This window comes from Kogia breviceps, chromosome 14 (genome assembly GCF_026419965.1).
Source record: "Kogia breviceps isolate mKogBre1 chromosome 14, mKogBre1 haplotype 1, whole genome shotgun sequence".
NCBI classification, from domain to species: domain Eukaryota; kingdom Metazoa; phylum Chordata; class Mammalia; order Artiodactyla; family Physeteridae; genus Kogia; species Kogia breviceps.
Window position 1 is genome coordinate 68,744,672 of NC_081323.1, and position 18,541 is coordinate 68,763,212.

An 18,541-nucleotide genomic window follows, 5' to 3' on the forward strand; every position below is an offset into this window, starting at 1 on the left:
TGAAACCGTGATGGAAATACACCAGAGGAAGCGAGGTGAAAGCAAACATTGGTCTGTTCAATTCACTGGCAGTCAGAACAGGGGGTGTTTGGGAAGTCTGTGGGAGGTATCTTTTTACAAGCAGTTCCCCCGCCCCTTCCCCCCATTGACACAGCCCCTCTTCCCTGAAGTTATGAACGTGTGCTATACTTGTAGCCACAGAAGCTCATCGCAAGTTTGCTTTCAGGATCCTGCTAATGGATGAGGAAGTCAGGCCAGGCCAGGTGGTAGGGCACCCACCATGAGAAAAAAGAGGAATACAAAGGCACTGAGAGTGTTAAACAAGGGAAAGCTCTTCTTTTTCTCCAAACCTAGTCAGGGCTGGAGAGTGTCTACGTGATCTGGAGAGAGAATCAGCAGAGCTGAAGGGTGACTGGAAGCCATCGCCAGAGGGAAGAACACGAGCTTCAAGGCCAGATGCCCAGCTGAGCTCTCAGAAGAGCCCAGCCAGGAGGACAGGCAGGAGAAGCATGGGCCCGGCCACCAGGAACACTGAAATGCAAGAGAGGACTGTCAGGTGCTGGGCTTTGGAATTCAGCAGCCAAAATGAGGTGGCATCCCTATCTTCTGTCTTACAAGGATGACAAAGGCAGAGTATCCTTAATATTTATTTTGGGTTATAGCCCCTGGGAGGTGGCACAGGGCCATGTGATAGAGGCAAAGCTGTCTCACCACCACCAAACAAACACTTCATTTTCCTCTGGGCGTGCTGGAAGGCACATTTCTCCACCTCCTTTGCAGGTAGGTGGGACCATATGACTGAATCTGGCCAGTGGAATGTGGGTAGAAGCTGCTTCTAGGCCTGGTCCTTAAAACCTCCTACATAATTCTCCATGCTCCCTCATCCATCATCTAGGGACCAGATGCAGAGGATCCAGGAGAGGACTTGCAGGGGACAGTAGAGTTGCCAGAAGTTACCAGAAGGTAAGAACCTGAGTTCCTAATGACTGCAAAGGCACTGAACTGCATCCTCCAGTGATTTAATGGGAAATAAACTGTTGTATAAAAGCACAGAAAGATGGGAATTGTTTGTTACAGCAGCTAGCATTACTTACTATGACTAATACTGAAGGGGCAGAAGGACAGGGAGGTTAAAAAGCACTACTTCTGTTGCTTGACTACCTAGCTTAGAATCCTAGCTCTGCAACTAGCTGTGCAGACCTAGGCAAGTTATTGAAGCTCTCTGCACCTGAATTTCCCTGTATGCAAAATAGAAACATTACTAGCAGCTATTACTGCATGAGATTTTTGTAAGGCAAGTGAGTGAACTCATAGCAAGCATTTAGAACAGTGCCTGGCACATGGTAAACACCATGTAAGTATTGATTTTGAAAATTAGACTCTAAGATCTGGGAGGTTGGAATCATATCTCTTCTAAACGTTACTGTATACTCAGGGTTAAAGAAGGGCTTGGATCCTGGATCATAGATGCCTCATATTGGAGGACCTGGGAGAGGCATGCACTGCCCCTTCCACCCAATACCAGATTATAACGGCTCTCTGTCCCCTAAATTTCAAAGTAACTTGCTGATGTCCTTAGGAGGGAGGGGGAGAAGAATATCATAATTTTCAGAAACATATTAGTATATGACAACCAGCTTATAATTATGAAACACAGATTGACGTTTAATTAATTCTAAAACATTATAAATGCTTGTGGGAGATAGCAAGCAATGAAACCATAGGTGGCCTCTTGTGGTACTCTGCTACCAGGTCAGAGTGATTCCCTCCATTTTCAGAAGGCTCCAGAATCCACTACCCACCAAGAAATTAGTCAATTTGGCAAAGTCTACTGGGAAGCCAGGCTGTTCCAGGCACTGTGCTAACCTGAAGGACTGGAAGAAATGAATGAGATTGAGGTCCCTGCTCTCAAGCTGCTTTTGCTCTGAGCTCTAACCCCCCTCTCCAATGAGCACTGCTTTTCTGAGTGTTGTCTGAATGTTAGCACTGAGCATGGAGAGGACAAGTTGAGATTATCTGGAAACTTTTAGACTGTTATCTAGTTGGAGATTTGAGGATGGATAGAACTTTTTTCATGTCTGGTTTCACCAGCATAGGCCATTTTGGGGGATAGTGAAATCTTAATACATTGCTTTCCCTTTGGGCCAAAATACATTTCTTAGATTTGTCTTCCTATTGAGCTCTAATTCATCCATCAAAAGCCCTTTCAGATGTTAACACATGCTGAAATTCTCTCCTGACCTTATCCAACACAGTTAATTACTCTTCTGTGTGCCCCTTCTGCACTACCTACTTGCTTGTGATTTATTTGCTTATATGCCTATCTCATTTTTGCAACTGGCATTCATTCTGCCTACAGGGCTTATTCTGCTAATATTTGCACACCTGTCTCCTTTTTCTCATTTAGTTCAAATATCACCTCCTCTGAAAAGTTTTCCGACCATTTATCCATTCTGAGATTCATTTTCCTTCCTATCTTGATAATAGAACCATCACACATTGGTTGGGCACATGGCCACCCAGGATAAAGTCTACATTTCCCAACTTCCTTTTCAGCTAGGTGTGGCCACATGACTAAGCACTGGCCAATGAGATGTAAGTGGAGGTATAAGGTGTCAGCTTCCAGGATTGTTCCTTAAAAGTCATTGACTTCTTCCAAGTTCCCTCAATCCTGGCCTAGATATAAAGATTGGTGCTCTGGGGCTTCCCTGGTGGCGCAGTGGTTAAGAGTCCCCCTGCCAATGCAGGGGACACGGGTTCGTGCCCTGGTCTGGGAAGATCCCACATGCCGCAGAGCGGCTGAGCCCGTGAGCCATGGCCATCTGGAGCCTGTGCTCTAAAACGGGAGAGGCCACAACAGTGAAAGGCCCGCGAAAAGATCCCATGAGAGAGGTTGAAAAGTACTCTTATCAAAAAAAAAAAAAGATTGGTGCTCTGGCTGCCATCTTGGACCATGAAGGTGATGGCCACACCCTAAAGATGGTAGAGGGGTGAGATGGAAGGAGGTTGGATTCTTTTTTTTTTTTTTTTTTTTTTTAGAACCCAATTCCAACTAATATGTGTGGCATAAGTAGTTCCCATCATAGGTAGCAAAATAATTGCTAAAATGTTCACCAATTTTAGTGACTCAAAAGAAAGTTCCTGTTGAGGGGGGAATTCTCTGGCCAGTGCAATGATTCAGGCCTTTAAGTACAGGGGAAATGGAATTGGTGAATTATTACGGCTTTATAGTAATGCCCTAATGCAGAAGGATGAGTAACTGAGGAGTTTTAATTGTTACGGCCAACTGAGAGAGCCAGAGGGTCTGTTTGGTAGTTAGTTAGCTTGTACGAAGCCCTTATCTACTGCAAATAGGAGTGTGGATACAGCTGAAGAGCAAATTTGGACTCAATATAGTTGCCAAGCTTGAAAGATGGTTGAATGCTCTGTCTAGGCAGCTTTGCTACGATGTCAGAGCTCTGGCTGGAAAAACCTGGGGACTGAGGAACATGGGATGAGATCATCTGGATAGAGGCTCCTAAGGACTGTGATTCTTCTGATAGCCCGGAACAAATGCCCTCAGAGCCTACCTCTCTTTATTAGCAGCTAGCCTTCCCCTATCCATGAAGTGAGTCTGGATTCTTGATGACCTCATGGTGCTGCTCTGTTAGCCCTGAATTGCTTGCCTTGTGGACTTCATTTATGTGTGAGAGAAATAAACTTCTGTGTTATTTAAGGCGGTTATTTAACCCTAACCCATGCTGGTAATTTTCTATCACAACACTCTCCTCTATTTCTAAACTACGTTGTTAACTTTTTGTTATCTATTTCTCAACTGGAACACAATCTCTGTGAGGACAGGCACCTGGCCTGTATCGTTCACCATTATAACTTCAGTGCCTAGAACAAAGCCTAGCACACAGTAGGTGCTCAATAAACATTTCCTGTCTAATGACTGGCTCTCTTGCTCCACTGTGAGAGCTCATCTCTAGAGCCAGTCTAGGGTCTGATTCATTTCAGGGTCCACAGTTCTTGGCACAGGGCCTGGCACATAGAAGAGGCTATAACTAAATATGCACTGAATTAAAAAGAGGGAGAGTTGGGAGGGAGGGCTGTGGGAAAGGCAGGAGAAAATGATGTACCTGCAGTACTGGTGGTTCCACTCATGACACCAAGAGACTGGGCACCTGGAGACAAGAGCAGAAGGTGAGGGGTTCCATAGTCATGCTCCACTGACTGTGGCACTGTAGCCATAGTTTCTCCAAGACCTCCTGGACCTGGCCATCACAGTCACGGACAATCCACATTGTGGAAGCATCTACTATCATGCATATGAAACTTAATCCTCCTGACAGATTTGTGAGGAAACTGTTCGCATCCCCATTTGACAGATGAGAAGATTGAGTCTCAGCAATGTCTGCCAGTAAGTGGAAGAGCTTGGATTTGAACCCCAGTCTGTCTGATTGCAAAGTGGAAGCTCCTAGCACCTCCTCCCCCCTCCACTAGCTACCCTGTGACAACACATGAGGCAATAAAAAGACAGGACAATTCCAGGCAGAGCCTTCTTCAGGAGACAGCCTGTTTACTCATCTGGATAATGGAAGTGGGAATAGTGCTTACGTCCTTAGACTGTTGTGAACATTTCATGTGATAATGCATATAAATGTGTTTGGTATGCTGCCAGGAACAAAGTATTATTATTACTGTTACTATCATTACTGTTATTAATGTTACTGCATCCTAATTTCTCTAGGACAAAAAAAAATGTTTTCATTTTTTTGGATTTCTTGATTCTGCGATTCCAGTGAGAATACAAACCATGACTAACTACCACAGGTGCTGCTAACCTGTGGGATGGAGGGATGAAAATTTGAGGAGCACTTGGAAAGCTTCTCCTGGGTCACGCCCCAGAACACTGTAACTGGATTTTGAGAAACACAGTCATTCCCCAGAAAATAAAGTTGGTTTAGGATTTAGACTGAGTTATGGGGACCTGGCAGGAGGGAAAAGGCAAAGGACACGCTTCGGAATCAGACCGAGCTGGGTTGCAGCTGCTCATGAGTGGGTGACCTTGGGTGAGTCAATCTCTCTGAGCTTCAGTTTCTCACCTGTAAAATGGATGCATCTGGGGAGGATTAAGTGAGTCAGTGCATGCTGAGAGCTTAGCCTGATCTCTAGAGCACAGCACATGTGGCAAAAGCGATTCTCATGTACCCAAAGCATCTCCTGGAAAGATGCATTCACCAGTGGGGGGCACTGAGGAAGCAGAAAAAGCCCTGGGTTGTTAGGTTGGTGACCCCAGGCATCTGCAGTTAACTGTCAGCACTTGGCCAGCTGGTGTTATCACTGGGACGTGGCCACTTCTTACCTCTGCGAGTGATGGGTCCCAGATCTAAAACACGGGCTGGGTCAATAGCCACTCCTTCACTGCGGAGTTGACTCCCCGAGCAAGACTGTAGGGATGGAGAATTCTCATTATGTCAAAATGTAAAGGCACGTTCCTCTCCAGACGCCTCCTGCAATGGGCAGCTCCCGCCCAAGAATGGAGCCTCACCCACTATATGATTCTAACTCTGATGTTTGGTTTTCTCAATCTAGAGAATTCTCACTGTCATGTCAAATGAACCTGGGTCTGAATCTCTTCTCCTCTCTTTCAGTTGTTTAATTTGGGACAAATGACTATACCTGTCTACTATTATTAAATAGTATCTTCTTGGTTGTGAAGGTTAAGAGGAAGTATGTCTGCAACACACAGGCACATAGTTAGCACTCAAGAAATGCCAACTCTCAGCGGGCAGTGCTAAATCTGGGTTAAGAGCATAGGCACTGTAGTTACACCTCAGCCAGGGCATACCCCAGCTCTGATACTTTCTAGCTGTGTGGCCCTTGGGCAAGGGACCTCTCTGAGCTCAGTTTCCTCATCTGTACAATGGGGTTGCTAAAAGAATCTACTTAAAGGGTGGCTGTGAGAATTAAATTAGATAAGGCATGTAAACGTTTTAGTACAGTGCTTGACACAGAGTAAGCACTAAAAAAAGTCAACTATTATTAAAATGTTCTGGGCCAAGGAAATCTAGAGGACAGGCTCTTTCATCTGATATACTTCCTGGGGACACAAGGATTGCTTACATGTGGGCTTTTGGAGGCTTAAAGTACATCCATTCATCCTTCTTTTGTCCCTCTCTTCCTCTTTTTCTCCTTCCCTCCCTTCCATCCATCCACCCATCCATCCATCCTTCCATCTCTTCATCCATCTAACTTCCTCTCCCTTTCTCCCTTCCTTCCTCCCTTCCTCTCTCCTTTCCTCCCTCCCTTCTTTCAATCCATCCATAATTCCAATAAATATATAGGGAGGTACCAGGCCCCATGTCAGACACTGAATAGTTGTTCAGTCCAAAGAGATACTCACCGGCTGGCACTGTTCTTTAAGGGAATCGCAGAGAGAAATCTCACAATGCAGGAAAACGAGGTCATAATTTCCAGCAAACATGAACATCTGAACTGAGAACCGGCTTTCCGAGGACACCCCATTCTCTTCCACGTAGATAGTGGAATCACGTTTATTTGGGCAGCTGGGAGGGGGACAGGGACTTAACTTCTAGAGCAACTCAGGGGGCCTGAGGCCCTTGTCTGCATCTTTAATTTGTATCCAGTATAAAAACAGCATCGGAGAGAATTAAAGAACCTCCCCACCTCCCGCCAAGTGTTTTCTCCAACCTATAACACAGATTTTATTCCTCCAGGTTTCCTCCACAATGTTACCCATAAGCCCACACGGTTTAAATTTTGGGGGGCACAGCCCCTGGAACGAGACAGACTGATTTCAAATTCCAACCCAACCCACTTTCTAGCTGAGTGATCATGAGCCGATTACTTTACTGAACCTCACTTTTCTTATCCGTAAAGCAGGGACAGGAATATGCACTTCCTAGGGTTGATGTGAGCATTTAATGAGAGAATCCTTATATTCTGCTTAGTACAGTGCTTGGCATACAGCTAAACTCCATGGTAAATGTTAACTAGCATCATTACCACGGTTTGAATCATGATCTCTAGATATGCATTTCCCTTTGTTTTTGCTTGTTAACAATATTCAATAATATTTTGTCCCACAACACTTGTGCTATTTTCATGTTGTTCAGTTAGTGTTAACATCTGTATAAAAGTCCCCTGTTTTTGAACTATGAACCTATTGCCAACGTTATAAAAGATACTGAAATGAAAAATAATTGGCATTTCTTTACCCTGCCCACCTATTTTGTATTAATCCTTTAAGGCTACAATTTCAGGAGTGATATTTCTGGGTCACAGGGTGTGGTCATGATACGTAATACCAAATTATTTTCCAAAAGAAGCAAAAGCCCATTTACCCAACCGCCAGGCAAGGATGAGATGACCATTCTTCTCCACCCCAAACCTCATTTAGGCCAAAAGATAACCCCAGATTGTCCGGTACCTGTTTCTGATGATGAAATATCTCACAGGGTCATTCATGTCTCCAGTGGGCGTGGCATAGCAGTTCCTCAAAACCAGGTTAAATCGGGACGTGTCCCCTCTCTCCAAGATGGCGCCCACATAGAGCATGGATTCAACAGACAGCACAACCGCAGCCCCTTCATAGGGAGATGTGTAGTTCTGGTCTTGGAAGAGGGCCATCCTGACAGTGAACTCCCCCTCCCCGTCCACACTGACGTTCAGGGAACTGAGAATAGAGAATCCACAAGAATGGAAATTTCAGGTTTTGACCAGTGAGAACAAAATCAATCAAGTCCCACACTTGTGTCGGGTTATGAAGGCAGAGGTACATCTTTGATTCCTAAATGAACTATTCAATCACTTATTTAAATCAAGCATTTACTGCCTTCTAGGCACTAATCTTGACAAACACATGAGTCTGGCTGGGATTCCTACAAATTCTCCCTTCATCAGAGAGCAGATATACCTCCTTCACTCAAAGAACACCTCCATCTTCTAACCTGTAGCATAGGGCTTGGGACCAGTTCTGTGGGCTCACAGTTTTTAGCAGCAGACATATTCCCTCCAACCCATAATCGTCCATGAAACACCAATTTTAACAAGATAAATAAAAGGGCTTTAATATTTATTTTTTATGAAACTTGGGCCCCAACACATTACAGACTGAAACCTAGAAATTGAACCAGAAGATTTCTAATCCTAACCCTGCCATTCTGTGAGCCCAGGAGGCAATAAGGGAATGGGAAGGACACCTTGGGTTTCTGATACCCCCAGAAGGTCCCCCAGCAAGTCTAGGAATGCTGAGGAATTCCTTCAACAGGGCCCATTCCAGGCACAGCGATACAGTAGTGAACAAAAGACAAAAGCCCCTGCCCAAATTGAATTCCATCCAAATCGCTATTTGGTTCTATTTCTGGTGAGTTACCGGAGCTGTTTATCCAATCAAAGCTGATCTGGCTTAAATCCCACATTTGCAGGGAAGCCTTCTTGCCCCCAGCTGTCCTCCCCAACCAAGATTAGGTCAGGGACCCTGACTCCCTGATCCCACAGCACTCCAAGCCTACCCCACACTGCGTGTATCTCACTTGTAAATAATTTTTGACATAGTTAGTTGTTTAATGCCTTCCTTCCTCAAAATAAATGAAATTGTTGTGCATTTTTGTTTCTTAGCGCATTTAATTAACAGTTTCATGTTGTTGTATTGTTTCATAGGGATAATCTTTAATATCCACAAAATATTCTATGCCTGCCTTGTTCATGCGGAACATCCTCGTACATAATCAGCAAATATTTGTGGAATGAACAAGTGAATGAACGGAAGCTTCTGAAGGAGGTGGGCGGATCCTGTGGACGTCATAAGATGTCATGAAGTCAGTCAGGGTTACGGGTCAAAGGGTAAGTAAGGGTCAGTGCCATACCTTACAATGGGCTTCAGGGCAGTTTGGAGGCTGACTTTCATGTCCAGGGGGTAGGCGCACTGGAAGTTGATGCTGAGGATGCTGTCTCTGATGATGAAATCATTGACCAAGGAGAGGGTGTTTTTGTAGATGGCATGGGTTTGGTTTCTCTTTGGCATAAAAACAAGACCACATGTATGTTTATGAGGACGAGGGTACAAGTGTATCTGGGATTCAGGTCTGTGTGACTCCAGAGTTGATGCTGTCAGTCAAGCTGACACCCCGCCCTCTGACCTCAAGGAGGCAATGGGCCTCCTCCCGCAGTGGCACTGACACTTTACGGGAAGGGGACTGAGGACCCCAGATCAAAAACTAGAGCAATAAATTGTTGACCCTTGGGAACAGTCAGAAACCACCATGCCTGGTCCTCTGCGAGCCTTTCCCACCTCATCCCTAAGTGAAATAATCATAATCATAGCTTTCATTGACTGAGCTTAAGCATCAAACCTATTCTCAGCTCCCTCCTGGACACACATGTGTAAGCTCACATACCTCAGAGGCCCATGGAGGCTAAGTGACTTGTCCAAGGGCTCCCAGTTACTGAGACAGGCCCCACCAGCCCAGCTCCCGCACTCTGGCAGCAGTGGGATACACACCACTCACCTCCAGAATGTTTCCGCAGGCACCAGCCTGGGTGGGGCTGGTCACCGATATCCAGTTCTTCTCCTCTCTTTGCATCATGCTGCTGCAGTTCCAGTTCTGGTCCTGAAGGTAGGCATGGACCTCGTCCCCAAAACCCAGGCCTCCCAGCAGACACTTGTCCAGGGACACTTTGATCTCCTTGGCCTCACAGTCCAGCTGGGGCTGCAAACTGTGCACATCTGGAAAGTTGGGAGAGGAAGGTAGGTAGAGGGGACAGAGGTCTGGAAGTAGCGGGCAGAGCTCACACTTGCTGCCCTTTGGCAAAGCCACCTTGCCCACCGGGAGGCTGGGGAGACCGGAGGGGGCCTGGGACCCACGTGGGATTCACACCCAGGCTTGTGGTAGGCGAGGTTGGCAAAGATACCCCTGGTCCAAGATTTCCAAGCATTTTGTGTGCAGCTTGGTGAAGGTTCTCGTGTCTGGTTCCTGTTGAGCCCCAGAGCAGGTCGCCCCAAAGTATGCCTAATGGTACATTGACTATTTTGAATTAAAGTTACTTAAGGTACAGCTAATGCACGAGTGACACTCTGACCCTCCTCTCTGTCTCCCTGAAGGCAGGAAATAAGTCTCCCCTGTGAAAGGTGCCCTCCTTGCCTCTGGAGGTAGAAGGACACCCTTGTCGCCACAGATGGGGAACTCGGGCTCCTTCTTGCCCCTCTGCTTAGAACACTCTCTCTTCTACAGAGACTGGGAGTGCGCTCACAGGAAAGCAGGCTTGTGCCCAAAGTAAGAGTCGGAGGCCCTGGTTAGAGTCTCGGAGGGAAGGAGATCTTCTCGGTGGGAAGCTCATCCAATCCCCACCCAGGGCTCAGGGCTCATCTGTGGCATGTCTACCCATGGGTCACCTGACTGTGTTTGCTTACCTACCGGGATGAGAAGAACATCCCCTCCAGAGCCTGCCCATTTGGACTGCTCTGATTGAATTCTCATAAAAACACTGCCCTGCAGGTATTTTTTTATTATTATCTCACCCCCATTTTACAGATGAGGACATTAAGGTTCAGAGAGTGTAGGTGGCTTGTCCCAGGCCCCAGGCCCCACCTGGCCAATCCAGGACTGGCACAGGAGTCTGTCCCTGTTCCTCATGTATAGACTCTGTAGATATTTGAACACACCTTCCACACCTGCAGAGTTCTCATCCTCAGTACCTTTGTCCCTCATGGGTCAAGCCCACTCACTCCTGAGGCCATGGTCCAGTGGCTGACCTGGAAATGTGCTCCATCCCTGGCCCCCATCCTTGCAAACTCACTGGCTTCGTGCACTCTCATCCCCTGACCTCAGTTCCATCCCTACTGACTCTGGTCCACACCTTGTCCAGACCCTCTGAAGTTCCCTCCCTCCTGCCCTGCCCACTAGGCCAGCCCAATCCTAGCACTCACCGGAGATATTGAGGTCCTGTCTGCAGACGCAGTCCCAGGTGTCGCCGACGAAGCTACACTCCTCCTTGGGGCGGCAGGTCCTCTCACAGTTGTCCTCTGTGGTGGCGGGGTCTGGGGTAAGGCGCAGAGGAGAGGATCAAGATGCAGAGCGGGGTGGACCTGAGGCCACCAAGGCCAACCTTGTCATTCTACAGGGCACGGAGGACTTGTGCCACGCTTGGTGGAAGGGTCAAGCCTCAAACTCGAATTTCCTGACTCCTAATCCAGTGAGGTGAGAACCTCGGAGGTGCCATCCTAGCGCTTTTACTACAAGGCAGACGCTGTTCCCAGTACTTTCCCTGCATTAGCCCGTTCATTTCACGTGGTGACCACAGCGGGGTGGGGGCAGCATAGGGGTTAAGCATTTGGATCATGGGGCTGGGGTGCTAGGTTCAAATCTGGCTCTGCCACAATTCCAGCTCTGTGATGTTGGGAGAACTGCTGAACCTCTCTGTGCCCCAGACCCCTCATCTGAACGAACTATATAGTGCATGTCTCATGAAGTTGATGAGAGGACTAAAGGAATTAATGGTTTAAAGTGTTTAGAACAGGAGCAGCGGCACTGTAAATGCATGCTGTGTTGCAGTTATTTTTGCCGTTGTCTGTTTTTTTCAGATCAGAAAACCAAAACTCAGAGAGTTAAACTGCCCAAGTGAAATTTAAATCTCAGTGAGTGTGAGCTCTTAATATTATGCCACACACGTGGATAGATATACCAGGAGATTTCACCTTCAGATCCGAATTTCTGGCTTTACTTGAAATGCTGGAAGGTCTGGCAGCCCTTGGGCAACATTCCCACTGGGCAACAACTGACAGGCACTGACTGAGCCGAGGCTGTTTTGCCGAGTCTCCTCCTGACCGGCTCCACTTGCTCTACTGACCCTGGGCACTTCACCAGGTAGCCCTGCTCCCCTCACCTGTGCAATATCTCAGGTTACACTGCGGGATACCCTCCAAGCGGTACACGTAGTACTGGCCCGGGCAGGCCTTCACCAGCACCTCCGTGTTCCAGAAGCAGCAGTTGCCACTCCAGTGGGCACAGGCGGTACGGTTGACGATGCCCTCTCCGAGGGTGGGGTGGGTGCCATTCAGCCACATGGGAGCAGCCGTCTGGCAGCGGTACACGGGGACGCAGTCCTCCGGCACCCTCACTCCTCCATCTCCCACAAATCGGTACCAGCCGTGCTTGTCACTGTCACAGTTCTGGACTTCTTCCGTATTCTCTGTGCTTCGGGAGGGTTCATCCAGTAGGGTGTAATTCTGGCAGGGGTCAAAACAGAGCTGGGCCTCCGGGGTGCCAGGGGCTCCGCACTCCAAGTCCTGCTCATAGGAACTGGCACTGGTGGGGTTTCTGTAACCTGGAGAGTAACAGTATGCTTAGGTTTACAGAGAAACCCCAGAGCTCACAGGGTTTTTATCCCCGACACACTTTGTTTTGGAAATGCCAGGGGCCCCAACGAGGACAAGCAGAACATGACCCATTCATTGAACATCAGCCTTCATCACCTTGGGGTCAGAATAATAATAGGCCCCGTGTGGTATGTTACAGGCATTAAGAACATCAGGGTCATTAAAATGAATAAAGTAGAAGTGAAACTTGTCAGAGCCCATTCCATTCCCAGAAGTAACCATAAATTTGTTGTACAGTCTTTAGACCCTTTCTAAGCATATGTTTAAAGTACAGTTTTTTTAAAATAAAAATGGGTTTAATGAGCTTGTTTTTTTCCACTTGCATCTCTCTTTCTTTCTGCCTTCCTTCCTTCCTTCCTTCCTTTCTTCTTTCTTTTTCTTTCTTTTCATATCTTCATTGGAGTATAATTGCTTTACAATGGTGTGTTAGTTTCTGCTGTATAACAAAGTGAATCAGCTATACGTGTACATATAACCCCATATACCCTCCCTCTTGTGTCTCCCTCCCACCCGCCCTATCCCACCCCTCTAGGTGGTCACAAAGCACCTAGCTGATCTCCCTGTGCTATGCGGCTGCTTCCCACTAGCTATCTATCTTACATTTGGTAGTGTATATATGTCCATTTCCACTTGCACTTTTTACTGAATATATCATAGACATTTGTCCATTATCAGTAGATGAAGATCTAACACAAGGTTTCTTAACCTCAGCACTGCTGACGTTGGGGCTGGACAATTCTGTGTTGGGGGCTGTCCTGGGCACTGTAGGATGTTTAGCAGCATCCCTGAGCTTTTCTTACTAGATGCCAGGAGTACTCCTCCCCGAAGCTATCTCCAGACCTTGCCAATTGTCCCCTGAGAAGCAAAATTACCCCCCGCTGGTCTAACAGGACCATTTCTGATTGCTGATCTCATGGCTTTTTAACAGATTCAGGGACTGTGATGCGTGAAGAGGCAGACAAGTAAAGCAGGGCTGGGGTGGAGGGCGGAGGAAGCCACAGGCTGCTCAGTCTGGGTTTAAACCCAGCTCTGTGCCTGCTGACTGGGTGACCTTGGCAGATGGTTTAACTCCCCTGAGACTCTTCTGCAAAACAACACCTGTGAGCTAATGGCGCCCAAACTTCATCCATTCCCACAGAAAACAAAGGTCATGACATTTGCCACACGTGTGTCCACCTGTCCTATTATTTATTCCACGTGTTTCTTTCAATGACTCTCTTTATAAATTTGTTTCATCCTAAGGAATAATATCTGTGATACCATAGGTATGATGTACTAGTTATTTTGTTTAATACCCATGAAGAAAAGTATATACAGCTATCAAAAAAAATTTTTTTTGGCTGCACCCCTCGACATACAGGATCTTAGTTCCCTGACCAAGGATCGAACCCATGCTCCCTGCAGTGGAAGCTCAGAATTTTAATTACTGGATCACCAGGGAAGTCCCCCAAAACTTCTTTAAGAATTTCTGCACCCTCACAGTCATTTTGGTATATGCATGCCCCATTTGGGAAAATAAAGCTTTAAAGGATTGTTGGCTGGTTAAATGAGATAGTAGGTGCAAAATGCCATGCACAGCACCTGGGGCCTAGTAGTTTAAGCTAGTTCTCTCCTCTAGTTCTGATATGTTGAATAGTGTGAGTGCCTTAATGATGAATTAAGTATATCCTACCAGGATCACATCACATCCCTTTTTTCTTTTCCCTGATGCACAAGCTACTTAATGGGTGACTGTGTGCCCAGCACCGACGCGCTGATTGCTAGGGCTCTCTCTGTCCATCCCCACAAAGCTGGGATCACATTACAGGAAATTTTTAGAAAAGAGATTTTCAAGCCTTGCTTATGCACATGCTTGTTTTAAGGAAAGGAGGCACTGCACTTGTTATTCTTGGATGATTTCCTGCACACACTGTATTTTCCCAAGGGAGGCCATGAGCTGAGTCCCTCTAGCCCCCTCCACAGGTGACACGGGCAGAAATTTTCACCCTTGTGTTGAGCCTGAGAACCCTTCCTACAAGCATCTAAGAGGCCCAATCCATGGATCTTTGGAAGGACCACAGAGAGATCACTAAGCCTACTCCTTTCATTCTACAGATGAGCAAACTGATTCGGAAGAAGGAGAGGCGATTGCCAAAACAAGGCACCGAGTGACTGGGTGATTCATGTCCTCATGAACCCCGGGCTTGCTGATCGCCCCCATATCCGGGCACGGGAAGTTATGTTAACTGGTTCCCACTGTCCTTGATGGGGAGTTTCTGATTTGGCTCTTTGAGAGACTGTGACTGGATTCCAGCTTCTCTCATCTTGTTTCCCTCGACTTCTGGCTTCTGAGCCCTTGCTTTAGTCATGCCCCTGTCTCCTCACTGACTCTGAAGCACCTTCTCTGCACTTCCCTGCTCACTCTCCAAGTACTGCAGGGCATCTGAGATGCCAGGTGAGCAGAGCACTCACCTTGCTGCTCTGTAGATGCCAGAGTCAGAATGCAGGAGGCCAGGGCCAGCCACAGGACAGGAGCCATCCTTTCCATGAGCTGAGACATGCGGTCACTCAGTGGCCTGCAGATTATCCATGTAGCGGGGGACGGTGTGGGAGGGAGAGACCCAGATACGATCAAGGAGACAGAGGTTGTTCCCTTGGGTGCATGCAAGGGTAAGAAGGGAACTCACATCAGTTAGCACGTGTACTAAGCCCCTTGCATACCTTAGCTCATTTAAGGCACCGAACCACCCTCCAGGGAAGGTATTATCATTCCTCCCATTTTACAGATGAAGAAGCTGAGACTCAGAGTAAATTAATCCCAGAAATATTTATTGAGCCCCTCCTATGTGTAAGCACTGCACTGGAAGTGAAATAGCTTGCTTAGGCCCATATTCTTAGAAATGGACCGATGGCTTCCTTCATGAAGGGCCGTATTGCTTTAAAGCAGGTGTGACTTGAAGAAAGGAGGTGGTATAACAGGAGCAGGAGACTTGCCAAGTGGGTGAGATTGACAGCAAGAGAACCAAAGGCAAGCTCAGAGCCAGCCAGGACTGCAGAATGTCCTAGAAGGTCTCAGGGTAGTTCCTACTCAGGTCAAGGTAGTGGCTCTTGGAGACTGGATGGAGGGGGGCGGGTGACGGTGCTATGAATACCTACAGACAAAAGTAACGGCTTCCCTTTCTCAGTTCTGTGCATCAGGCACTGTGCCAAGAGAGCCCGAAGTGTCCTCTACGTGTGTAGATGTCTGTGAGGGTGAGACCATGTCAGACTGAGCCCAGTGCTTGCTCCTTGAACAGTGTCAGAAGCACAAGAGTTGCTCAACAGGGGTTTGAGGGATGAATGAATAATAAACGGGGAGGGAGTGGATAGAAACAAAGAGCTGGGCTTCCCTGGTGGCGCAGTGGTTGAGAGTCCGCCTGCCGATGCAGGGGACACGGGTTCATGCCCCGGTCCGGGAAGATCCCACATGACACTGAGCGGCTGGGCCTGTGAGCCATGGCCGCTGAGCCTGCGCGTCCGGAGCCTGTGCTCCGCAACGGGAGCGGCCACAGCAGTGAGAGGCCCGTGTACCACAAAAAAAAAAAAAAAGAAACAAAGAGCTGTGAAGAGCCTGTCAACACTCAAATAAATAACACTTCCTCTTCTGGGAAACTCTCCTCAAATGGAAAAATCTTTAGATAACTGCGTACAGCCTCTGGAAGACTTCAGTTGAAGATAGAGGTCTGTTTCTGGAAGGGATAGCCTGAATATGTTAAGAGAGAGCGCCCGGGACTGGTAATTCTTAGAGATCAAATCCCAAGCAGAGGCCTGTCTTCTCGGTGGGGTGTCCAGGGACAAGGTGAGGGGCATTTTTAGGCCTGGAGCAGCCAGCAGGTGCCTGGAGTCATGGCTGATCTGGACATAGAGTGATATCTGGAGCCCTCGACAAGGGCCAGGGTGCAAACTCCTTGCTGGGTTCTGAAAGCTTCCAGAAACAAACAGCCCTAGCAATTCCAGTGAGTCAAGGGTTGGGGGAGGCCCCCAGGATCAGGAGGAAAGACTGCTGACGATTGAAGCAGGACTTACCTGGAGCTGAGAACACAGAGCATTCCTCCTCTTCCTCTGGCAATGGGAATGCAAGCCTGCTGTGGACCATCCTTTTATTGCAGTTGCCAACCCATGTGGCTCTCCACGATTGGTGCAGAGGTGTGACTGGAGTTAGCCTGCCAGGCATACACTGGGCTGGTTGGGTGCAGGCAAGATAAACAATTTACCGCAAAGGACTGACGGTGAAGGAAGTCCCCTTTGTTCTCCCACCATCCCCCTGCATGTAAATCCTTCCAGCAGTGCCTCCTTCATGCAAATGCTTCTCAATAAACAAGAGCAGCATGTATTGAATGCTGAACACGCTGAGTGCTTTGCACCCATTACTTCTCACATTTAATCCTCACAATAAACCAATGAAGCTGGTACCATATTTATTACCAGAAACCAAACGCTAATCAAAAGGAAGGATTTGGATATTAAAGGATTAATATCCAAAGGGAAGTGGAGAGAAATCAAACACCCACTTGTTTGCACAACAGATTTCCATTTGTACCTTGTGTTCCCGGCTAATCGCCCTAAAATACTTCTGCTTTTGTCTGGGTGCCACTCAGCTTGAAGTCAGTTAGAGCAAGGGACTAAGTAAGGAAGGGGAGATGGGTATGTCTGATTTTGGGCCCATAGAATCTACCCAGCTTCAGATGCTCAATGCTGAGGAGTCTGGGAAGGGCCAATCTGGGGATGTGTGAACCACGGACTAGCAAAGGATAGCCCATGTCCTTGGACAAAACAAGCATCAGAAGAGCCTTATGTATGTGGGTTACCCTAGAGATTGGAAGGTGTAAAACTGAGAGGAAGCTGAAGATCTTGGACTTTTAAATTCCAGGCTTGGACCTGGCTTTTGGGGCAAGGTAGATATTACAGAATTAACAAAAGAGACAAAGCTTTAGCAGAATAAATGGCCGTTGCCTTTTCTGTGTTACTCTGGGACTCTTTAAGGAGCCAAGGTTACAGGGTCGGGGAGCATGGGTTGTCTTGGCGTTGGTAACAGCTTCCAGGAAAACCTCAACGTGGACAAGGAAGAGATGGTACAAGCCACCTTCTCTACTCCTAGTGCATTTGGAGGAGAATCCCCTAAATGTGAAACTTATAACAACTACAAATGCTGGATTCAGAAATTCATCTGAGCCCACAAAATATCCCACTGATCCATTCATTTTGGCCAGGTACCCGCCCTAGTCTCCCCTAGGGCCACTCTCAACCTTCTCCACCCTTTTAAACAGTCTTTGCAGCCATCACTACTCACTTACTCTCCCCACTTCCTCCATTCTCAGCAGGTGTCTTGCATTCTACCTCAAGAAAATTTAAGTCATCACACTCGACCTCACTCCACTTTGTGTCTCCTTCCCCTAGAAACATATAAATATCTACCCTCATTTTCTAGTCCCTCGCCAACTTCTGACAAGGTGATCTTTCTTCTTTTCAAAGTCAGTTCCTCCATCCCTCTCTGACCTCTCCCTTTCAAGCTGAGGCATATGGCTAAGATTGCCCTGCTAAGGTCACCTCTTAAGCAGGTCCACTGGGCATTTTTTTCTGGTCTCTTGTCAATGGATTTTTCGCTGCTTTCTTCAGGCGCTCTGTATTTCCTTGACTCCCCAGTGCCAATTGTTTTCTTGATTCGCCTCTACCTCTCTGGATACTCATGCTCTATCATTATCATTATCATTGTCATTATCGTTATCCTCTTCCTCCAGCTGTTCTTAAGAATGCTGGTAGGGGGCTTCCCTGGTGGCGCAGTGGTTGAGAGTCCGCCTGCCAATGCAGGGGACGCGGGTTCGTGCCCCGGTCCGGGAGGATCCCGCGTGCCGCGGAGCGGCTGGGCCCGTGAGCCATGGCCGCTGGGCCTGTGCGTCCGGAGCCTGTGCTCTGCAATGGGAGGGGGCACAGCGGTGAGAGGCCCGCGTACTGCAAAAAAAAAAAAAAAAAAAAAAAAAAAAAAGAATGCTGGTAGGTCCCATTTTTCTTGTCACTCCACGGACTTTCCCTGGAAGGTGTCAAGTTATCTCATGGTTTCAAGTACCATCCACAGGCTGGTGAGTTCCAAATCTGTATCTCCCTCCCTGACTACTCCCTTGAACTTCAGATCCGCCTACCCAG

At 47.5% G+C, this 18,541-nt stretch overlaps 1 protein-coding gene across 1 annotated transcript; it reads right to left on the bottom strand.

Annotated features, from left to right (window-relative positions):
* Window positions 1-472: 472 nt before the first annotated feature.
* On the bottom strand, window positions 473-16,459 carry GP2 (glycoprotein 2). The gene is made up of 11 exons (XM_059037005.2): window positions 16,427-16,459; window positions 14,834-15,014; window positions 11,890-12,330; window positions 10,934-11,044; window positions 9,516-9,733; window positions 8,874-9,022; window positions 7,436-7,681; window positions 6,389-6,551; window positions 5,348-5,432; window positions 4,122-4,166; window positions 473-531 (listed from the first exon to the last, which is right to left on the bottom strand). Exons 2-11 carry the CDS (start codon window positions 14,919-14,921, stop codon window positions 473-475), a joined length of 1,605 nt encoding a protein of 534 aa, XP_058892988.1. The 5' UTR covers window positions 14,922-15,014; window positions 16,427-16,459.
* Between the last annotated feature and the right edge of the window lie 2,082 nt (window positions 16,460-18,541).